The 24698-nt window shown below is 37.5% G+C and overlaps 1 protein-coding gene across 10 annotated transcripts in view; it reads right to left on the minus strand.

Annotated features, from left to right (window-relative positions):
• Nucleotides 1-24698, minus strand: part of Utrn (utrophin) — a 493014-nt gene that overhangs the window by 271757 nt on the left and 196559 nt on the right. For all 10 annotated transcript variants that reach the window (XM_076926858.1, XM_076926860.1, XM_076926859.1 and 7 more), the window contains 10 exons: nt 23330-23509; nt 21715-21843; nt 21208-21378; nt 18895-19053; nt 18118-18255; nt 13716-13907; nt 12138-12310; nt 9365-9515; nt 8076-8251; nt 1619-1754 (listed from right to left, as the gene is read on the minus strand). In XM_076926858.1, coding sequence (XP_076782973.1) covers nt 1619-1754; nt 8076-8251; nt 9365-9515; nt 12138-12310; nt 13716-13907; nt 18118-18255; nt 18895-19053; nt 21208-21378; nt 21715-21843; nt 23330-23509 — 1605 coding nt within the window. The remainder of the gene's footprint in view (nt 1-1618; nt 1755-8075; nt 8252-9364; nt 9516-12137; nt 12311-13715; nt 13908-18117; nt 18256-18894; nt 19054-21207; nt 21379-21714; nt 21844-23329; nt 23510-24698) is intronic.

Genomic DNA, 24698 nt, shown 5'->3' on the forward strand with positions numbered 1-24698 from the left:
TGTTAACACACTCTCACTGATGGGACATGAACATGCACTTGTGTGTATATTTCTGAATATTCGTGCACAAAACACATTCTTTTTATTATTCTTAACCAAGTATATATGTTGGTGGGAAGAATATACATTTGAGTTCACAGTCTAAAAGAGAGTATCTGATTCCTTGAAGCTGTACTTACAGGCAGTTGCAAGCTGCTTGCCTGACACAGGTGCTGGGAACTGAACTCGGGGCCTCTGCAAGAGCAGTTAGTGCTCAGACCTGCTGGGCCAGAGTTCTAGGACCACACCCTTCACAAGTATCAAACTATATTTACATTGCCAAGGTTCATCCTGATCACTGCTATATTTCTCCATCTTAATACGCTGACTTACCCTTTGTCAATCTTTACAAAAGGACATTGGAAGGAAATTCTTGTCTCTTTACATAAAGTAAAAATATCCTCATACTTCAAGGGAAAAAAATTAACGAACACTACTCACATATTTCCCATCATCACTAAAATCTTCTCTCTCAAGATACTTTGACCATATGTCTCTATGGCAAAACCTCTTCTCAAATTAGTTAATTAATTACCTTTTTGACCATAGCTTTGTATGTGTGCACACATATATTTTTAGTCACATTCAAATACAATTTTTATGTTATTATTTTAAATGTGAATGTGTCTATGTGCGTGTGTGTGTGTGTGTGTGTGTGTGTGTGTGTGTGTGTGTGTGCTATGCATGCACACATGTGGAGGTCAGAGGACAAGTTTTGGGAGTCAGTTCTGTCTTACCACCTTACTTAAGTGGGGTTTCTCTTGTACTGAGTACTTAGGCTAGCTGACCCTAATGAATTTGAGTAATTCTCCTGTCTCTACCTAGCTTCTTTCTGCAGGAATGCTGCCACTCCAGAAGCATGCCATAACATCTAGATTTTTAACACTGCTTGAGGGACTGAGTCAGGTTACCACACAACCACAGTGTTTTATCTGATAGGCCATTTTTGGAAAATAGATTCTGTTCAAGGTTCTACTATTAATGTCTCAATTCTTAATAGAAACTACAAATGCCTATGGATCTGAACATTCACAGAGATTTGATATTTAGGCACCTATATGTCTTTACATATTTTTATAGACTGTGTGTCTGTGTATACACATGCATGCATATATGCAGAAGTACAACCATTACAAAATCCTGTTGGTTACAAATCAACAACAAAAAACTCTGATTGCTGAACTGTAACTCTAAGCCTGCTTCAAGCTGCAATGAGTTTATTACACAACACCCAGGATTTTCTTGTAAAAGTCACCGTGACAAATAATCAGCGATGACTTTCCAAATCTAAAGGCAGAAAGTGTACTTCATGGCTGTCCTATGTTCTAAGTCACTTTAAGATAGTCTATATCTCTTAATCCAGTATCAAGATCAGACTTGCTAATCTTTTGTTTCATCTCCACATGACCAAAATAACGAAAAATAATGGAGGAAAAAAAAAGCCAACTCTTTCAAATTTACCACCCTTATCATAAAGGACAAAGCTATGCATCCCACTCCACTTAATTCAAAACTATCGGATTCCCCAAGTGTATTGATCCGGCATTAGAAAGCTCTGGAAATATTACAAACTCCTTACTGTTAATTCCCGTGGATTTTCTTCTGTGTCAGGGGGTGACCTCTTCTGCACAGAAGTCTCCAGCTTCGTTAACCAGCAGATGACTTCACCTAGCCGGCTCCTGTACTCCAACACCTGCTTACTTTCTCCTTTCAGCCTAAAAGAACACAGTAGGGAAAATACTGACTGAAATTACTGAGTAACCAAAACAGGATATATTTGTTTGGGAAATCCTGATCCCCATAGCCCCAACAGAAAAAATTTCTAATAATTATACTAAATGTGTATTTTTAATTAACATTAACAGCCATGTACACAGACTATAATAGATTACATAGAAGACTAAAGGGGTTGTTTTCCTTAATTAAATTCGGACACACTGAAAAGTCTTCTCATCATAAAAATTAAATGGCAAGTTAATATGAAAATGTTTAAGTTAGCTATTGCTGTATAATACACTATTAGTTAGGAAAAAATGAAAATATCCTTGTGTAAAACAAGGAAAAAAATGAGTGATTATCTGAGTTCTCCATGGAGACAGAAAGACATCATTTTTTGTTTTATACACAACGTAGCAGTATTAGTCCTACTACATATGACAGCAAAAATTAGTGAGGAACATACTGAGAATTGAAATCTTCAAATATTAGACTATATATATATATATATATATATATAACATATATATGCTTGATTAGTTCATTAAAATAAGTATAATATACTCATAGGGTGTCACATTATAAAAAGGAGACAAAGGAAAAATCCAGCCAAGGTCTAAAGGGTGCACATGAGACCATGAGATGACTATGACAGCAGATTTCCCTAGTTAGATCTTTTTAATGCTGTAAGAATAACACCTAGGGATACCAGCCATCTGCCAGACGATTAAGTATGATCAGGACCCAGATGACATATAAGATTGTAGATTTAAAATAAAAAAGAGTTTGAAAGCTGTTAAGAGCTTAGTGGAATCATTACTTTTAAGCTGCCGCAACTAGACACTGAATGAAAACTGACTGGGACACTATAATAAATTACACTGTGCCATCCCTAATGGGAATTAACAATCTCAAGATACTTCTTATATTTTAACCATAAAAAGCATAAAATGATACCATAAATACAACAAAATATGCATGCAATATATATTATGACACTATTCTATATATATTATATTGTATGTTAATATTATATAATAACAACAGTCATAATGCAAAGGTATAATACTTAGCTTTTTAGACCTAATAAAAATTGCCTAAAAAATAACTTATTTTTAAAAAAGAAAATGCACTTCAAGATTAAAAAAATAAACAAATGAAGCAATAATGATGGTGGTAGAAATTATAATAAAATGTAAAAAAAATTAATCTGATAACTTTAGAAACACCCAAAATACCTATATAGTTATTTTGTTTCAGAAATATTGAAAAAAAAAATATTTTTTGCTTGCCTAAATCCAAGATGGGACAAGCTGCCTTGCCTCAAGTTTTTAGACCTTGTGGGACAGAGAATCAAAAAGAGAAGTTACAAAGACTCTTGTATTTTTCTTAAAGGTGACCAGTCATTAAAACTCAATCATGTTCTGGTCTAGAAATCAATCTAATATTGAAAATAATAGTCTTCATTTGAAAGGCTGGATCTGGACATTTTCAGATACATATTTGGAAGTTAGCTGCAGTTCTCTATGACGTTATAACTGCAAGAGATAAAGTTGGGACAGGATCTGAATTTCAAACAAATGTTAGTGCATGTGTTAAGGCTCTTTTAATTGTCAAGTTAAAATTACTTTTGTCTCTTCCACAGTATTTATTGTAAATTGCATTGACTGTATACTTTCTAATTCTGTTAGTGTGTTGAAACCTGGCTTGTCTGTTACGGGGGTCTATCAACCAGCTTTTGTCTTACTGCCCTGAGTATTAGAAAACTTTGATTCACTGAAAAAAGCTTGCAAGTGCTGGAAGAAATGAGTCAGGCTTTAAGCAGAAACAAGAGGGTAGTGGGCTTGATTATTGCTGGTATAACAGCTTTAATTACATTAATTGCTTGCACCACTACTTCTGCAATTGCTTGACACAAGAAGTTAAAACAGCTACTTTTGTTAATCATTTAGCAAAAAAAAAAAAAAATGTTACTAATGTGTTGAGTATACAAGAGGATTTATATAGGTGTTTGGAACAACAGATTGATGCTCTATAACTTATTCAAATTATCAGAAGGAGGTTCAGGGTTTGAGAGTTAGGAGCCATCTTGAGTGTCATGCCAAATACCATTGGAGTTGTGTTACTTCTAAAATTTACAATGATAGTCATTATAATTAGAAAAAAGTTTAAAGACATGTGTAGAGTATTTGGCATAATTCTAACACCTCTCTGGATGTTTTAACTTTGTATAGTGAGATTATGAATTTAAAAAATGCTGCTCTATTGAGCTGCAGATAATGCTGATAAAGTTATCCATGGCTTGAGGTCAGTATTTCCCTTTTGGTTAAACCTCAAGAATAGCATATATAGCTTGCTCAGGCTAGCCCTTTTTGTCCTGGGAATACTTTTATTCCTGCCCATCATGTTAAAGCTTGTCTTTAACAACATCAACATGTTGGCAGCCAAAGTACATGACTTGAAACTGAAAATGGACCCCCAGACATAGTTATTAAATGAACAGGCTGGCAAGGCAAAAACGGGTAAGATTCTGCACAGAGCCTTACCAACCTAAGACAAAAGTGCATTGCTTTTGATAATGCATATTCCACGACAGGTAAAGAAGGCATTCTTATCAGAACTACCTAAGACAGGCTCAGTCTGGTTTGTGCAATAAAAAGGGGGAGATGTGGAGAGCTTTTGGGGCTGCCTGGCAGGAATCTGACATTAGGATAGAACAAGGAAGTAGTTTCAGACAGGAATCTAAATTCTAGGCTAGAACAAAGAAGTAATTTATGGCAGGAATCTAAATTCTAGGCTAGAACAAAGAAGTAATTTCAGGCAGGAATCTAAATATTAGGCTAGAATAAAGAAGTAATTACAGGCAGGAATCTAAACCTTAAGCTAAAACAAATAAGTAGGCTCACATATTTTGGTCATCCTGATAAGCCCTTAGAAATAGTGATCATGCCGGTCGGTGGTGGCTCACACCTTTAATCCCAGCACTTGGGAGGCAGAGATAAGCAGATTTCTGAGTTCGAGGCCAGCCTGGTCTACAGAGTGAGTTCCAGGACAGTCAGGACTACACAGAGAAACCCTGTCTTGAAAAAACAAACAAACAAAAACACCAAAACAAACAAACAAAAAAAGAAATAGTGATCACGGGACTGTGTTTATTGTCTTGCTTGTTCTTTGACTATTTCCATCTATTGTATTGCTAGTTCCTCAACCTAGAACTGACCTTAATACTTGCATGTAATTTAAACAGCATAAAAGTAAAACAGGAGGAGGAGGGATAAGATAGGAGGTTAATGGGGGGAGGGGAATAGAGAAGGGGGATAATATCTGAAATGTAAATATATAAAATATTGAATAAAAAATAAATTTAAATTTAAAAAGGAAAGAATTTACATCCCACTTTCTTACATTTCCTATGTTCTATTGGATAATTAAAGTATCTGCCTGCTGTTGCTTCAAGAACTGAAGTTCCCATACACTTTATGTGCTGATTAACATCTAAGCAATCTATGAAGTTTAAATAGGAAATAAACGAACAATAAAGTTTTATTAGGCTTCCTAAACAAATAAATAAATAAAAATAAAAATGATGGTGGCAAAAATTATAGTAAAATGTAAAAAAATTTAATCTGACAACTTTAGAAACACACAAAATACCTGTATAGCTCTTTCGTTTCAGAAATACTGAAAATTAAATTGCCAGTGTTTCATAATCATGACTTTCATGCTCTAAAACTAGAACTACAAAAGAAACTAATATAATCAAGTAATTTTCATCTGCGAACAACCTAAATATAATGTGCACTAGGTTATTCCTAAGAGTAGAAATAAATTCTAAATTCCTGGCCAAACACTGTATAAGAATTGCTTATTAAGGAATGACACCATAAACTGTAAATGTGCAAATATTTACCTGCAGGCACTCAACACAAAAACAAAGTAAACAGTGTAGTAATTTTCAATGACCCTGAATTTCTTGGGGTTCCAAAGTGGCCCCAATACAAATAGGTTAAAGAACAGAAGTGAAGTTCAATATGAATTTCTGAAAAACAATATTGTTTTCAGAAATAGTAAAAATACAAGAAGCTGAGAAAGAGACTCATTATTCCATTCACTTCCAAAAGCTTGAGTAAAGTCAAGGAGGTCATCTTGTAGGTTGGGGAAGAATGGCTTCCATACTCCACAGAAACCCACTGGAAAATCGACGGGCATTTCTGCAGCTGTTGTTAATATCTTGCCAGCAGCAGGTTTGTGTTTGGTTTCTTTAGAAAACCTAACTGACCATTGATTATTATAGTATTATATAAATTAATAATTGTATTATTGATATTAATTATTGATTGATGTTTTATTATTAAATATGCAGTTTTATATATGTTATAAGTATAATAATTGATTGATAATATTAGTAATGGTGAAATTAATATTAATGTATTACTATAACAGTAATCTGGCTGATTACTGCAGGAAAGGATGACCCATGGAAATCCATGAGCATGGCACGTAACCTCAGATGCACCTCCCATTATGACACTGAATCTTCCTCTCTTGTCTCATCAGCCCATCTCTCAAACAACCATGGATGTAGTCCTCCGCTCTTGTCTCCTCATCAGCCCATCTCTCTCACACAGCCATGGTGTGGTCCTCCTCACCTTGTCTCATCTTCCCATCTCTCACACAACCATGGTGTGGTCCTCATCTTTTTGTCTCCTCATCTGCCCATCTCTCACATATAGCCATGGGTGTGGTACTCACAACTCCCAATTCTACATCTTCTCTCAGGAAGGTTAGCATTTTCTTCTGAAATCCCATAGATGCCCATGAAGCTACTGGCAGTGGTGGGAATTTTACAAAACCTGATGGGAGTGTTCAGCACTTGAGGCCTGTGACCTTGAAGGAGAATCTGACATGGGAGCCTCAGTTGTCTTTTTCCTCTCCTGCTTCCTGGCCATGAAGCAAGCCATCTGGTTTAGCTGGTACCCCAACCACAATATCCCAGAGCAAGGCTAAATCAGTGGGGCTAAACACTCACAGACTGACACCCGTACAACTGAGACCCAAAATAAATGTTCTCTCTTTATAAGATAATCATCTTGATTATGCATTATTACAGTAGAAAGCTAGCTGCCACAAAGGCTCACCAAGAAAGAATTCATGAAAAATTACTATAAATGCCTTGAAATTCAGCTTCAGTATCCCTCTTCATTAGGACCAACTTGCACAGCCCACCTTCCCTGCCTCTGTGTCAACATCTTCATGTGGACACTTGCCTTGATCATGCTTTCTTCCTTTCAACTTCATCTTTTCAGTCTGAGCTCTTAGTGACATTTGAATGCCCAGTGCAAGAGAATATTGATAAAACTGATTAAATTAATTGACCATTAGCAATAACACACTGGGAAAATGAGTTCAAGACAAAGTATTATAACAAATGAATATTTTGGGGCTGAGTAGATAGCTCAGTGGTTAAGAGCACTGGCTTCTCTTTCAGAGGTCATGAGTTCAGTTCCCAGCAACCACATGGTGGCTCACAGCCATCCGTAATAGGATCCAATGCCCTCTTCTGATGCATCTGAGGACAGCTATAGTGTACTCATATACATAAAATAAATAAATAAATCTTTTTTTTTTTAAAAAAAGAAATGGATATTTTAAATGTTCACCATAAAAAGTTAAGACATACACACTTTTCAAATACTGTCTCATTTAACCCTCAAGCAACTGGCTGACACTACAGCTTTCTTTTGCAGAAGAGAATCAGTGGTGAGAAGGGAATCAGTGCTGTGGTGGGTGACCAGCATGACGCATTAACCCTTAGGATGCATGAGTGGGACAATACCTTTGTGCGACTAATAGCTCTCTAAGTGGACATAAGGCCCATTCAACAAACTGGAAACCATGCCTGGTACTAGAAACCTAGCCAGCTACCCAAGGTTAGTGAAGTCAGGGAACTTGGATGTGCACTTACAACCAGCAATTACCTAAACCAACATAATTCATGAGTACAATCTAAATATTTAACTTTTCCCCCAGATAAGTGTAATTCTGATCCCTCATCAAAGAAACCTCTCTTTGCAACAGGGGCAACTTTACATGGGGCCAGAGATCTAAGGAAGGGTCTCCATGCTTGCATGGCAAGCACTTTACTTTATTGACTGAGTCATCACCCTGGCCACAAGAAAGCCTAAAAACTGTCATCAGTAACATGGACAGTGGAAGTCTTAAATGTCACTAATATTAATATCATGGTATTGGGTTAGCTTCTATATAATTTGCATGAAATCTTCACCCCTCTGCTCAAAACATCCAGACTGAATCATCACCTGGGCTGCAGCTCCTTCACCTCAGCTACAAGAGCGCTCCAGCGCTGGTTTAAGCCTGCCAGCTTATCCTTGAGGAAGTTTGCATCCGAGGGGCAGAGTCTCCTGACAATGTCCTCTCCCTTTTGGTTTACGCTGATCAGGCTAGGCTGGTGGCTGCTGAGGCCCTCTTCCAGTTCCTAGGACAGATAACACGTTATGAACTTCCACCACTCAATCAAACTGTTCAGATGCCTTCAGTGTACTCAGCATTCTACCACCAACTTAACAGCTACAGAAACAAATTCCTGCAAGGGTTATTTATGTTCATGAAAATGTCTTTTCAAGGAAGTTAATGACATTTCCAGGGTCAGGTGGACACACACACACACACACACAAATATTTGGCCAATATAATTTTTATGACCAGGCATTTATAAAAAAAAAAAATCTTCACTGTGCATTTCATTGAGATGCTGCTTCTTCGGTCTGTAAAATTTTTAAAGTCACAGATTAAGGGTTACTTCAAAGTCAGTCTAATTACTTATCCGTAATACAAACTTTTCCAAAAACAAAACAAAAAAACAATACCATGTTGACAAGTGAGGGGGAGGTATTGTTTTTGACTCCCCAAGACCTGTCTATAAAAAATACATTTTGAAAATGTAGGAAAACAAGAAATACGTTTGGCAATGGAAGTCTGAGCTTCTGCTGGCTCCATTTCTCTCTTTAGTGACCAATTGTGTTGGCCAGCTGACTCTGCTGGGGTGCTACATAGTCTCAAGGCTGAGTCCTAGAAGAGGCTTGCCTGTCCATAAAGAATAATAACCTTTCATGACAATAATAAATGATTTTTAAAAAGGAAGAAGAAAAAACTGGCGTGCGTAAGTGTTAGGAACACAAAGCAAAGGTGAATATACGTATATTTTTCTTTTCTGTCTTTCATATAGTCTTAGATACAATTTTTTGTGTTACTATAAATATAAAATTTTCTGAAGGGAAATGTATCTTGAAATATTTTAAAAAATAACTGTCTCTCACATCAGCAACCTCAAGGTACCTTCTCTTTTTAAAAACTTCTTTAAATACTGGATTATAATTTATATGATGACCAATGTTTCTTAGAATTTCAAAACTGAAAACTAGACGTAAGAAAAAAAGTACAGTGATAAAAATTACAATGATATATGTACATATAAATTTAAAAAAATCAATAGAATTGGTTCCACCTTCTGTGATACATCTCAGCAACCACATCTGAACAAGCATCCAACCTTCTTGCACACACTGCTCCGGGGATGGGACACACTCACCAGCTGGTGTGTTCTGGCTTTCTCTAGGTCCAGGCTGCCATCTGGAGCACAAGTGTCTACCAGCAGGTCTTCAGCTTCAGATAGCCACTGTGTGAGGTCATCAAGGTCATGGTGGAACTGCCTCCACTCCTCCACAGCCCTGGCAAAGGACCTGGAGCACAAGAAACAGTCTCAGAGGAGCTTCAAGCTTCTCGGAGCTACCCAGAAGCAACCTCTCTTTCAAAATAATCATAATAATACATCAGTCAATCAAACCATTTAAACCAAACAGTTTAAATTGAGTGTGTTATATTAAAAAGGGTTTTACCTTTTCTAACTTACACAGTTACTTTTGATTAATTATAGGCATGTTATTCCATCCAAATTTAGACCCTTACCATTTAAGTATAGTAAAACATAAAAACATGATTAATTACTCTACTTTTAGAAGTATGTGATTTTACTGATGGAAGGCTTCTTTTCAAGATGAAACAATGTAAAAGCAAGTTTTAAAAAAGGTCAAGAAGAGAATAACTATTCTAGAACATTGAAGGGAAATTGTACATACTGGATGAAGAAAATTTACAACTTACAAATAGAAATATAGCATTTAGTTGAAATGAATGGTACACTAAAGCATAATTATCACAACTAAATTAATACAAGATAACATAATTATAAATTATGACATTTTCGATAACAATAAGGACAATGAAAAGTTGTCAGGGAGACATTGGTCATTTGTTTAAGACCAATGAGGCAAATTAGAGCTGGTGAGTGTTTAACTGTATGTGTACAAAAAGTTACTTAAGGATTATTTGAAAAGTAGACATGCATGCACAGTACTCATGGTCCTGAATGCACAGTACTCCTCATGGTACTGAATGCACAGTACTCCTCATGGTACTGAATGCACAGTACTCATGGTACTGAATGCACAGTACTCATGGTCCTGAATGCACAGTACTCATGGTCCTAAATGCACAGTACTTATGGTACTGAATGCACAGTACTCATGGTCCTGAAGCTGTAGTAGAAAGGCTACTGAGATGGGACCTAAACAGAGTGCATTCCAAACTCAAACCCTGATGGATGACTTCACGGAAATTTGAACTCATACAGCTAATATTGATTTCAAAACATGCATTTTTATTTCCTCCCACACAGCAGATATAAGGAACGGATATGTAAGTTTTGTTAACTGTATACAATCATAAAGGAAACTACTATAAGATATAATTTCATAAAACTAAATTGGCTCTATGTCAAAGGGTACATGCCATTTTGAGAGACATACAAAAGGCTATAAATACTCACAAATAAACAAAATAATATATAAGTAATATCTCCCAGGTAGAGAAACATTTTGAAACATTAAGAAGCAATCCATTGGTTTAAAAGATGAGCCATTACTGTTACAAAGAACCTTCAAATACCATTGAGAACACAGTAAAGAAAGACAACAATGAACCTATCACTGTAATATTGGTGAACTATTCCTACCAATGCTAGCCAGAGTTCTAAAAGAAGGCCAAGTTTATAAATACAGTAGCCAAGGACATAGTAGCCAAGTTCACGTTATAATACAGAGAGAGATTCAACATCTTGTTTTTTTAATTGTCTTCCTGTAATAACCAAGTGCTGTGATTTGAATGTGAAATGTCACCCATAGGCTCGTGTGTTACAACACAGGGTTGCCGGCTGGTGGCGCTGTTTGAAATGCTTGAAGAACCTTTAGAAGACAGCCTCACTGGAAGAAGCACATAGTTTGGCAGAGGCTTTGAGGTTTTATCTCACTTTCTGTTCTCTCTACACTTCCTGATTGCTGATGAAATGTGACCAGCCAGCCTCCTTCCTGTGGCCATGTCTTGCCTATCATGTAAACTATATTTTCTGAAACCATAAGCCAGAACAATCCTTCCTTTTTAAGTTGCTTTGATCAGTACTTGTGTAACTAATATGTAAAGTAACTACTATGCCAGTTCTAACAATATATATATATATATATATATATATATATATATATATATATATATGGATGTACATAAGAATGTTCACTAACTACTTAAAAAGACCATTTTATAAATTTACATAACAACAAAGATTACTAAGGCCTATTTCTTCACTGATTGAACAGTCACATGAATTATAGAGCTAAAAGAAAATTAACCATATGATTGATTCCTTGCTTTTGTATCTGAATATTTCCAATGTATTGCTCTGTGGTAAATTCTCTGTTACATGGTATTTTTTTGGTTGGGCTATTTTATGTTGTATTTGCATTTCACTACATTCACAGCTACTGAAAAAAAAGTCACACCTATTTTTCTTTAATCCTATTCACAGGCCCCTGTTAGAAGTCTAATAACAAAAAAGCTCCAAAACATTCTATGAAGTGGAAGGTTATAGAGAAGAAAAAAGCTAAAGAAGGCCTGTGGCTATATATGAATTCCAATTATCTGAAGCTTCTTCTGCTCTCCATTCACATTAATCATGGCGTGTGGGAGAAAGGAGCATTAATAAAATCCTTTCTAATTAAAAAAAAAAGAGACTTATTTTTATGCTAAAAACTAAAGGTGTCCCCATATTATTAAGATATTATGTGCTAAATGGTGTGTGCCTGTGGACACATTTCTCTTTAAGGATTGAAGCTCATCTCTATTTATTAATCACGTCATATTAAAATACGTGGAAAATTGATTTTCGTGATTTTAATGCATACATGGACTCTTTCAATGACCCGTGAACTTGTACTTACATGACTTTAAGGTAAATATTCACTTAACTCACATACCCTCTCTGGTCACTGTACAATCTATTCACTCGGTCCCACTTTGTATTCAGCTGAGAGAGGATGTCCCTGATCTGAATGGCTTCAGGACCAGAGGCTTCGACAATGACATCCGGCTGCTTCTCATGAACAACTGCAATCTGTTCACCAAGTTTGTCCAGTTGATCTTTGATATCCTGCAAACACATCATTGAACAAAAACAAAATCACAGATAAAGATTTATACATATGACATTCATTTAAAGTGGTATGCTAATTACTGTTATGTGTGCAAACGGAAGACTATTTTTTTCCTCTAATTTTTTATTTCTTCACTTTGCATCCCAATTGCACAACTCCCCCTCCCCCCATGACCCTGGCATGGCCCCTCTCTTCAATCTACTCCCCTTCTACTCTGAGAAGGGTGACACCCCACCTGGGTATCCCCCACCCTGGTACATCAAGTCACTGCAGGACTAGGTGCATCTTCTCCCACTGAGGTCAGACAATTGTCAAACCAAGCTTCACATCTGCTACATATATGTGTGTAGGGCAGGGAGGAGGCAAGGTCCAGCCTGTGCTTATTCTTTGGTTGATGATTCAGTCTCTGGGAATCCCCAAGGGTCCAGGTTAGTTGACACTGTTGGTTTTCTTATGGACGTTTCTATATAAAAATCTTACAGTCACCAAAATGTGAGGAATACCATCACAATGGTGAATGGGAAAGCACCCTCCAGATGTTCTGACTGGCTTCAAGGCAGGATATAGGAAAGGTAGCTTTAATAGCATTCTATGTAGGTTAAAAAAAGGCCTACTTCTGGAATTATAGTTTTAAATGCCTAATTACTGTAGCTTAAATGAGAAAATGAACTATTGAATCTATCAGAGATTGTACTATGACTTTATATAGAAGTACAATCAAATACATAAGAAAAAACTTTCAAAGAACTCAAAACATTAACTTGCAATAATATGCAATTCCACAACAGGGCAATCAGCCAATCTTAAATCAATATGGATGACCTGACATCATTTGACACAAATGACAATCGATTTTACATCAGATTAAAGCTAGATCTCTGCTACTGCAAATAAATGTGCATTCATAAAAGTCCAGACCTAGATTCTTTTTAAATTGAAAAAAAAAATGTTGTATCCCACCAGGGAATACAGTAAAGTGTAACTATTTCCATACTTTATCACTAATTTGGGACAATCAAGGATTTGGATTATCTAAGTAAGTACAACAGCAACTTATATGTGAGCATGGCGGTCATGCCTGGAATCTCATCTCTCCATAGGTAAGGGGAGGAAGAGGATAAGCATCCAATTAGCCTGGGCTATCCAAGGAAGCCCTGTGTTAAAAAACAAGAGGCAACAAGGAGGGAGGAAAGAAGGGAGGGAGGGAAGGAGAAGGGAAAGAAGGAGAGGAAAGGTAAACAGAGGAGGATGAAAGAGGAGAGGGAGGGAGAAGGAGGGAAAAGGAGGGAAGGAAGGGAGGGGGAGGGAAAAGGCAAAACAGGAAGGGAAAGGGAGACTGGCACTGTTTCTGTACTTTTTCTATTAACCATGGCTACCAAAGTTCAACACCTGGATTGTTACCTTCAGAGAGTCTTCCTGGAAAGAGAAATCTTTGTAGACAGTGGTGTTTAGCTCAGGAATATTAAATGATAATTCAATGTCATCCAGAGTGAGTAAAATTTTATTAATTTCAACCAGATAATCTGCAGGGAGGGCTGATGATGTAATTCCAGAAGAAAGAGGAATTGTTTTTCTCTGCTGGGTAGGGATGGTCTATTAAAACAGAATTATAAATAAATAAATAAATAAATAGGCAAGTATCTTAAAACCTCCCCCATGAAAGTAATAACAAATGGTAGGGGGAGAGGGGTGTTGAAGAATTCCAGAATGTCACCCAAAGTTTTAAGAAACACAAATAAGGTGATTATGATCAAAGTACATTATGCACATGCATAAAATGTCATAATGAAACCATTATCATACATGTAATAAATGCTAATAAAAATAACATTAAATATAATCCTATTTTAACTTTCATTGCTACAGAAACTCAACAAACTCCCTCAGCTTTCACCTGCAGCCCGCCACTATATGTGACAGATAAGGTCAGAGTGAACCCACCATTGTCCATGTTCATCGAGCTAGCAGGGAGCACATCTGCATCCCTGAGTTCTTAAGGAAACACAAGTATGTTGCCAGTCATACGTTCTTCATGAAGCACACTATTTTAAGATCATCATTGCATCATCCTTCTATAACACCACAGTTATATTAAGTACTTATAGGCCATACTGCACAAAACTGAAGCTAAACATGTTTTCAAAACATATTCAGTGGACACAGTAGCACACGCCTACATGTCTCATTCCTCCTGAGGCAGAGATAGAAGGATCCCTTAGTTCAAAGTCAGGAAGGACAACAGAATGAGACCATATTTCATTGATTGATTAATTAATTAATTAGCACACGAAATGCCATGAAGGTGTTGATTGAAAAAATACCAATGTAACTTTGAGACAGTGTTGCTGAGCACAGACACCTGACATCCTTCTGGGTTCTGAAAGGATGGACTCAGACCTCCTTTGCAGAAATTCTGGATCCTCCTCTCAGAATACAGTGCTAAGATGAGCTGCTTGGTCCTTTGGGTGCTAAAATACTTTACCCTTGACAGCTGCACTTTAATAAATGTTGTCTGCGACTTTCAAATAACCAGTTCCCAGATACATTATGCTTTCTTTGGAGACAGGGTCTCCTATACACCATGACTGGTCTCCATTCTCTATACAGTCAAAGATGACCCTGCATATGATCCTCCTGCCATCATCTCTTGAGTGGTAGCACCATTAGCATGTGCCATCACACCTGCCATCATACCCAGTGCACAAGATGCTGAGGACCAAACCCAGGACATGGAGGCAAGCACTCTAGTAACCAAGTTCTGTCCCCTGATCAAGGCTTTCCCTTTTTTTTGGACTAGAGTATTCTACAAATTTGATGAAGACAGTAGCAATAACAAATACATGTTTCTTCATTGAGAGATTACAGTTATCTTCAAGATTTCTAAGTGAAATTAAAACTCTAGGCTGTAAATCATTGAAGCAGTAGCATGCTGTTGAACTTAAAAATCTGTGTGCACCGTCTTCTAGAAACTGGTTAACTTCTCATCAACTGGGCACTCCTAGAGACCCAGGTGTAAGGCAAGTTTACAGGTTTTCTGACTTTATCAATGAGAGTAATTAAGATTATCTCTAATAATTCTTATATTGTCATAAGCTATATGTTTATATCTTATTCTGGAGACATTTCTAGATATGCATTCATATGTTTAATAAAGGAAATTCTATGTTCTAGCAAATATAAAAGAATGTTGAAGTAATTAACACCTCAAGTTGGGAGACACTTCTAAATAAAAATTTTATTAAAACTAAGTGTGTGTGTGTGTGTGCACGTGCGCGCGCGCATGTGTGTGTGTGTATGAGAGAGAGAGAGAGAGAGAGAGAGAGAGAGAGAGAGAGAGAGAGAGAGAGAGAGGCCAACTTGGCAGGGGTGAGATCACAAGATCAGGCTCACCCATTCCTTTCATAAATAAGGATAAAATAATCCAATTAATATATGTGCACATGGAGAATTTCAGGCCATCCCCCTGCTGTTCTCTGGCTAACCAGCTCACTCTGGGGAATCACCCATCTATCCCTTCTAGGTATTAGAATTACAGATGAGCTGCCAAATTTACCAGACATTTATGTGGGTGCTAAAAGTCCAAACATTACATGCCAAGAACAGTACCTACTGAGTTATATTCCTAACACTGAGAATTCATATATATTTCAGAATAGTAACACTCCATCCAACAAATGGGAAAAGGCCATTTGAAAGATGTTTCACATAAGCAAAGTTCTGTCCCTGTGGTTGCTAACTTTGACTGCAGCAGAGCTCACTACAGCACAGTAGCTCAATTGTAATGAAACCTGGTGTCCAACAAGTAAGGATTGTGTCAAGAAAACGGACACTGGAATTATTCAGCCATAAAGAAAGAGGAAATTACATGGTCAGCAGAAAAATGCAGCCACAGTAAACAAATTAAGCCAGTCTCAGGAAGAAACATGCTATGTGTTTTCTTTACTTTACAACAACAACAATGTAAAAGCATGTTGATATTTGTGACAGGCAAGTAGATGTGAAACTTCGCGGGGAACAGATGATGGGAGGGAAAAGGGATGAGAAAGGGAAGGACAGGGAATTATAGGAGAAAATACGTTCAGCATACAATGTATATATGCATGAATCTTTCATTATTATTTTTAGCTTTATTTATTAAATGTGTCAGTCCTAGATCTAACATGAAGGACTGTGGTTTAACTACTCTCAACCATGTACTTGGCCACTTCTGTCTCTGTATTGTTCTCATTGCTATGCATTTGCTTAAGTTTTTAAAATAATTTCAATACTCATAAGTAAGACCAGCACAGGCAGACAGGGAGATGGCTCAGTGGTTAAGGCACATGCCACTAAACCTCACGACATGACTTTGATGCCCTGGATACACAGGGTGAAAGGACAAACCCACTTACTTGTGCTCTGACTTCCACACATGTGACAGTGTTTTTCTATGACTTTATACCAAGCAACTAATAAACCCCTGGCATTAAGTTCAACTTGAAATCTCTATTTTCTTTTATTCTACCAAGGATGGGTTTTTTTTTTTAGAAAATGCATAGATATTTATGTGCATACATGCATGTGTTCTTATATGCACAAGTATGTGCGTGGGTGAATATATTCTTAGGTATGCACATACACATGTACATCAAAGTATGAATATACGCGCGCGCGCGCGTGCGTGCGTGTGTGTGTGTGTGTGTGTGTGTGTGTGTGTGTGTGTGTGTGTGTGCACAGCACTGTACCACCATGCTTAGCATTTTTACATAAACTGAGACTGGAGACTGAACTAAAACAGCTCAAGTCCTCGTGCTTGTGGACTCACACACTTCTCAGACAGCTATCCTCAGTCCAAAGCCTAATAGTTGTGACTCCTGCTTCACATTATGTAATGAACAGGAAAATAGCTGACGATGGTACTAAAGTTTCCTCCTTCTACACAGACGGGCTACGTTTTAAGAGGACAGACTAAGAAGGAAAATGGGAAAGGTGGGCACCAATGGCAACTTCATTTCAGATCATACAACAAGGCACATGCAGACAGAGACAGCCAATAAACAGCAACCCAAGGCACAGGAATCCACTCAGACTCCAAAATGATCAAATAAAACTCATTCCAGAAAAAACTGCCAAAGAGAAGAACCCTGGAGTACGGCATCACTCAAACATTACAAGGATGTTACTCTTGCGGTATTCTCAATGACCACAGATGCAGTCAAGAAAAAGGAACACAGAAGGCTTCTGGGACAACCCCTACCCTCTACCTGACCTCTAAAAAAATTAATAGCCTAAAAAGGAAGCCATCAAAGAGAAGTTTTGAAAACTGTGATAAGAATGCTGAAATGTAGCTCTCCACAACTGATGGCTTCTAGCAAGGGTGGGGAAGGACTCAGTTTCCCCTTGTGGGCTGAACACTGGGAGTAGACTATGCTCAAGTGAGTACAACACAAAATGGACTTGGGGTTCATTCTCTCTCTCTCTTTCTCTCTCCTTTTTTGTTCTTTTTTTTTTTTTTTTTTTTAAGTAAGGAAGGTCACAGTGTGAGGGAGCAGACACGGGAGAACTAGGAAGTGAGTATGATCAGGGTGCATGATGGGAAATTCCCAAATAACCAATAGCATACAACAGGCATAGTATCCAATCTCCAACTCCGAAAAAAAAAATGATAATTAATTAAACCTAAAAAGAAAATGAGAGGGAAATAATACAATTTCCCTAACTGATTTGCTTGAATATCGCTCGTGCCTGTAAATATTACAACCCCAGCCTGGATGGCACAACTGGGTAAGTTACTTCTTTGTTGCAAGAGACCATGGTATCCTACCTTAATTTTGTTGTAACGTGTATGCAAAAGCAAGAGCTGCAAACGGATCTTTTCTTTCTTACTGTCCTCCATAGGTTCGTGTAACAAATGTTCCCCTCTGTGTAGAACTTCCTCAATCTGGGCCCGCTCCTCCTCCTTCTAAATATTTTTAAAACAGAAAATTACTAAAAAACAAAAAATGCACAGACAAACTTAATACTCTCCATTGGTCAGTGTAAGAATTAAGCTGAGACGCATAGGGAATCATGGGTCAAGTCACATGGGCCTGAATGACGCAACCGTTACTCGTGATCTTCTTCAAATACTTTATATTTGAAAATAAAATATCCCAAAGCTAGTTCATCAAACCTTAGCTAATGATTATAGGTAGTCAGAAAGTAGGGGGTAAAGATGATGATGATGATAATGATGATGATGATGATGATGATGATGATGATGATGATGACGACAAGGAGGACGACAATGATGATGCTTCCTCCTCATCATCATCATCAGTGTTTGTTTGTTTGTTCTTGTAGCCCAGGGTAGCCTCATACTTGCTATATAGTTAGAGAAGAGCACGAACTCCCACTCCTCCTGCATCTGCCTCCCAAATGCTGGGATTAGATGAGTGTTGTATATGAACTTCAAGCATTGCATGAGGCACCTGACAGCTTCGGCAATGACTCCTGTAAATCATATCTGGATTTCTTCAGTTCTGTGTGGCGGGTCAAGCAAGAAAATCCATGTTGTTAAGGGAGAGAAAAAAAATGAGGGTAGAGTTTGTAGACCACCCACCTTCTCATCGTTACTGGGGTCCAAGTGCTTCTCCACCAATTTCAACGTGTTTTCTATGTCATTTTCTAAGCTTTCCAAGTCAGAGAAGGGCCTGGCAGCTTCAACATTTCCAGCAGGGTCCAAGCCTTGGTGGGATGGAGAGTCCTGGCCAATCAGCATCTAGGGAAGGGAAAGAGGCGTCTGTGAATGTACTACTGACTTCATTTTCCAAAATCATCCTGAGAGGCAGGGTCATAGCAGACACCAGCATTTATCTGAAATGACATTAATGTCATTCATCACAGAGCAATGGCTTTTGGCAATCTGGTCTTATTTGAATTGCTCACTTTTCAACCTGGAGCCAGGGACATGGAGTGCATTCAGTTCACTGTGGCTGCTTTGAGCACAGTAGGGCAGTTGCCAAGGTGGACACCTACAGGGCCATGATCTAAACCATCCCTGCCACAGCCATGAAAGGAACAACGGCCAGTCCTCAGCCGGTGCAAGGAGACCCCAGAGAACACCTCCCATACATGCCAACCAAGAAGAATTCCCCTTGGCTTTTTTGATACTTGGAACCTCAAAAAAGATTTGTATTTCCTAATGCCGCATTTTCACATCTATACAGACACATTTGGGAAAATAAAAGTAAGAATAGCAATTTTATTCAAAATTGGAAAAATGGAAGAAAACATCCAACGTCTGCCACCTATGAAGAAAGTAGCATTGTAACTTTTTGACCTGCACAGATTTTCTACCTCTGAAGCAACTCAATGGATTCTAAAATCTAGTACCAACAGAATATTAAGAGATGAGCCGGCCGGGCGGTGGTGGCGCACGCCTTTAATCCCAGCACTTGGGAGGCAGAGGCGGCGGATTTCTGAGTTCGAGGCCAGCCTGGTCTACAGAGTGAGTTCCAGGACAGCCAGGGCTACACAGAGAAACCCTGTCTCGAAAAACCAAAAAAAAAAAAAAAAAAAGAAAGAGATGAGCCAGCAGATACAAAGAAGATGATTTTAACAAAGACAACATTCCCAAGTGCCCAACATTCATAAAATTAACCTAGCAAATTATAATGTTACCCATAGAACGTTACCATTAAAATCCATTTCAAGGGAGCACGTACAAGATGCTATAGTTTTTTTCATATTTTAGTATCATGCATCAGTGAGTGAGAATAGTTAAGCAACAGAATGATCTGCAAAGGTCATTGGGGGGGCAATGCTAATTTTCTTTATTATTTCTATTACCCCACTCTTCTGCTTAGTTTTTAATGTCAAAAAAATAATTCCCATGAATCTATTAAAAAAGAATAAAATGGAATAAGTCACACAATAAGGAGACAAAGCCAAGATTAAAGGAGACAAATGCTCAAGAAAGGTCTGGCTATACTGTTTTAAGTCGTGAATAATTATACTCCAGGGCATGGAAAGAAAATTTGGCCCACTATACCAGATATTTTAAATTGAAGTTAGATAAGACCTACTTCCTGCATATGTATAAAACAAATAATTTTTTCTCTTTGTTATTTCAATAAATAAAAGTCAAGACGTTAAATTAACTGATTCTCTAAAGTGCCACCAGATGGGCACAGCTGAGATTATTAAATGCCCGGCATCCTGTGATCCCTCAGCATGGGCATGTAAGGTCCACGGTTCTCCCTCTAAACTGTGAAAATGTTGCATCTTTTCCACTTCACAGTTACTAAAGCTCTGTCTGTGCCAGGCATTGAGAACTCTACGGTATTGTGTTTCTCCTGCTCCCCTCTTCAAATAAAGAATAAAAGAGAAAAAAAATGAGAAAGATGCACAGTGAATTGAAGAAATAATAACACAGAAGCATAGACACCATTTTGTAAAGATTGCTGTTCTTTGTGACCCTCTCTGAATTGATAAAGCTTTTTTTGATTTAGTAAATTCAGAAAGTTTCTCCGTGAACTATAAACTGAATTTATATCATATACATTATATGGCTTATAACACTTAAATCTGTCAACTTATAAACAAATACACACATATATTTTCTATAAACACATACATTAAGAAGATGAGTTTAAGATAAGGGATTGATGATCATGCGACAGTTGAGAAATGACTTAATTATCTCTGTTTTATTCCTGTCCGGACTGTCAACTGGCACTGAAGCCTCTCCTGGGTGAGTTATTTACTAAGCAATATTTTCTTATATTAATAATCACACATAAGTAACAGAAGTTGCTTTGCTAAACAGTTATTAAAATTCATTTAAAAATTAATAGGCCTGAACAAAATTATCTACCATTTAGTCATACGCCCATGGGAAGAAATGGTCTTCTATAAAAATGCAAGTACTCACTTGGGCACTTTTTATGTGCTGGGACACCTTTTCAAAGTTCCTGCTCAGCTCAGCTAATTTTGGTTCCACGAGTTCCCTGCTGGCGCTTCCACGGGCATTCACCAAGATGACGGCTTGTTCCCGAACATTCTCAACCTGGAGGCTGGCATCATCCAGTTCAGACAGTAAACGCTGATAGTAAAAGGAAAGAAGGAGAAAGAGAGAGAGAGAGACAGAGAGAGAGAGAGAGAGAGAGAGAGAGAATATGAATTATTCCAAACACATGTGATGCTTACTATGAATTAATGGTATTTAAAATAAACATTTTTTTTATTTTAATAAAATGGAATTGTTAGGAAGCACCATCAACCAGAGAAAGTGGTGGTCAATGAAAGACCATGGGCAATCTTGGTTTCTCCTACCATGGCAAATGTTGAAAAGCAAAGTGCTTGAGAACAGCATGCACACCACCAACAACACATTTGCACAAGAGAACAGACCACAGCAAATTATCCTGACGCTGACTACCTCCACGACCTCTTCCTGTTTACTCGCCGGTTTCTTTTCGATCTCATCCAACAGAGCTTCCGCTTGATAGAGCCAGGTACTGATGTGAGCGACATGTCCATCAAATATCTCCAGCTGATTCTGATGGCTCTGCGAGGGAATGAAGTGATGCTGACAAGTTTAAATGAAATAGTAAGATGGCAATCTTAGTAGAGATTGAAAAGGCCATCAAACAGCACGCGGCGTGTCACACAATCGTGTCAACAAAGAACAGCTATGTTTGCTACATACTTTCCCTTAGTTTGTTTTCGGTTTGGGGACTTTGGAGGGAGGGGCTGCAGCGTTACACTTCCAGAGACTGAACATAAGGCCTCATACACTGCACAACTGAATATAACCCCAGCCCTCTTTGTACTTTTCATTTTAAGTTATTTAGGCTATTTTTGAATTTACTATGTAGCTTCATGTTATGATCCTCCCTCCCCAGTCATCCAAATAGCAGTGATGACAAGCCTGTGCTACCGGGTGTGATTTTTTGAGGGGAGACAGAGTGCTGGATTTTCTTGAGTTTTGGTGGGTTTTTTTGAGGCAGAGCCTTGATGTGTAGGTTGATCTTGACTATTAGATACTCTTGTCTTGGTCTCTTAAATTCTGGGATTAAATATATGTATCACCATGGTCAGGTTAGCTATGCTTTTCTCTCTACATTGGTATGTGGTGATATATTATATTGCAGAATTTACATAAATATACATGGGTAATGGGTCATGGGCTAGAATATAAACCTATGATCAATCAAGACCTAAGCACATGAGCTTGGCAGTCCTAGATATCTCCTAATTAATCTGAAAAAATGTCCAAATAGGTTATTTATTTTTTATCTATATCTATACATTATAAGAGAATTAACTGAGTTAAAGTCCTATCCAATGTTCCAGAATAAAGTAATAGCTTATAAATTATAACTTTCACTTCAAAGATTAGGGCTGCCATATGTTAATCGTTGGTAGAAATGGGCCAGCAAAGACTATGAAAATGGAATGGTCATAATTATAAAAAAAATAATGGGATGTTTAACATATTGCTATATAATTATCATTAAATTATACAAAGTAGAAATTATAATAATGCCCATTTTGTAGATGAGCAAATGAAAGAATAGAGTTTTTAAGTAACTTCACTGAGGTAGTAGTCAAGAATTTTACAAGCACCACTGTTTGGGATAATCACTGATCTGAGCTACTGTATAACTAAGACACTGTAAGGACTGTGTGTATATAAATATACATTTACATATACATGTGTGTGTGTGTATAATGTGATATACCTCTCTCTATATATATCTATATATATCACATTACTAGACTAACTAAATACTCTATTATTAAAACAAGGCTATATTTACTAAAATATTAAGTAACACAGCCCCTCTGTTTAGCATGAATATTTTACTTTCACAGAGGTATTGTAAATTCTTCCATTTGATACATTTTCAATAGAAGAATAAAATAATACAGCAAATGCACAAGCAAAACAAAACTGAGACACACCAGAAACAGAATACTAATGAGGGCCGCATGCTTTGAATGTAATTACTTAGAGAAGACATCACCACTGGTGTGTTCTGACAACATACCAGCAAGGTGTTGCACCAGTCTTCAGTCCACGTGCGGACTCGGCTCCACCCAGCATTGAGCAGACAGAGGTTCTCTTCAAGAACAGACTCACTGCCCGAGACCAAGTGCTGAAGGGCAGCACTACTCTCTGTAATAGCATTTAAGTCCATTTTTCTCTTTTCCAGATCCTTGAGAATGTTCTAGAAAACATAAAAAAAAATTGACTTCCAGAACATAAAATTTACCTAACCTTATGTATTTTGTTTTGATTTTTTAGCTTTTCTTCTCCAGCAATAACAAGTTGATGATTTCCTAGATAACTTGCACTACTACCTTGAAGGTTTATAAAACTCATCTCACTGACACACTGCGAACTCTCAAAACCATAATGAAAATTGTCAGTTAATATGAATTTGTAAGTTAATATGAAAGGACATAAGAAATTCAGATGTGAAACACAGCTCAAGTAAATCAAAGCAGAACCAGGAAAACAGAAGCTTCAAACGTCAGCCTCATTTCATGCAGAAGGAACACTCCAGGAAGGGAAACGGTCATGGGACTCACACACAAATGGGGGTTTACCAGGAAAGTGCACATTCACAGAAATTCAAATCTTGCCAAAAAATGCAAAATATACTGAAAGCAACATGGGGAAACACCCATTTCCCCAGCACTTCTGTATCTTTTTTGAACTGTTGCTCTTTTTTCAAAAAATACTTTTCAGATTTCTGTCTATTTAAGTCTATGTGTGTGAGTGAGTACACGTGTGTGTGTGTGTGTGTGTGTGTGTGTGTGTGTGTGTGTGTGTGTGTACATGCTCACAACCTTGAGGGCAGAGGTATCAGATCTCCCAAACCTAAAGTTATAGGCTGATGGTGGGTCCTCAAAATGAAACACTGGTCTCCTGCAAGAGCAGCAAGCACTCTTAGCCACTGAGCCACCTCCCTAGCCCCATGACACACACTCTTAAATTAACATTTAAAGTAATCACTTCAAAGAATTCAAGTTCTTCTGCGAACATTGCTAAAAATCACATTTCAGAAAGGATACAAATCACAAACCCACAAGTGAGTCAAGATTGAAACACTGCCTTGGTCATGACACTTAGAGATGCATTTAAAAAGCAATCAGATCTTTCCTGCTCCTATTCTTCCCCAGTGTGAGAGAAAAAGTCAATTACACGTGTACTCTGTGTAGTTCAGGCTTTCTGCACTCCTTCCATGGTTATGTACTGACTGACTAGAATCAGCTAGAAGAACTGTAAGAAATAACTACAGACATGTTTAAAGTTTAAATAATACATACACAAGACTAGTGGGTTTTATGGTAGAAAGCATTTAAAATAATATTGAACCTATGAAATAAATTTCCCATTTACATTCACAAATA

The sequence above is a fragment of the Arvicanthis niloticus genome, chromosome 28 (genome assembly GCF_011762505.2).
Source record: "Arvicanthis niloticus isolate mArvNil1 chromosome 28, mArvNil1.pat.X, whole genome shotgun sequence".
Lineage (NCBI taxonomy): Eukaryota > Metazoa > Chordata > Mammalia > Rodentia > Muridae > Arvicanthis > Arvicanthis niloticus.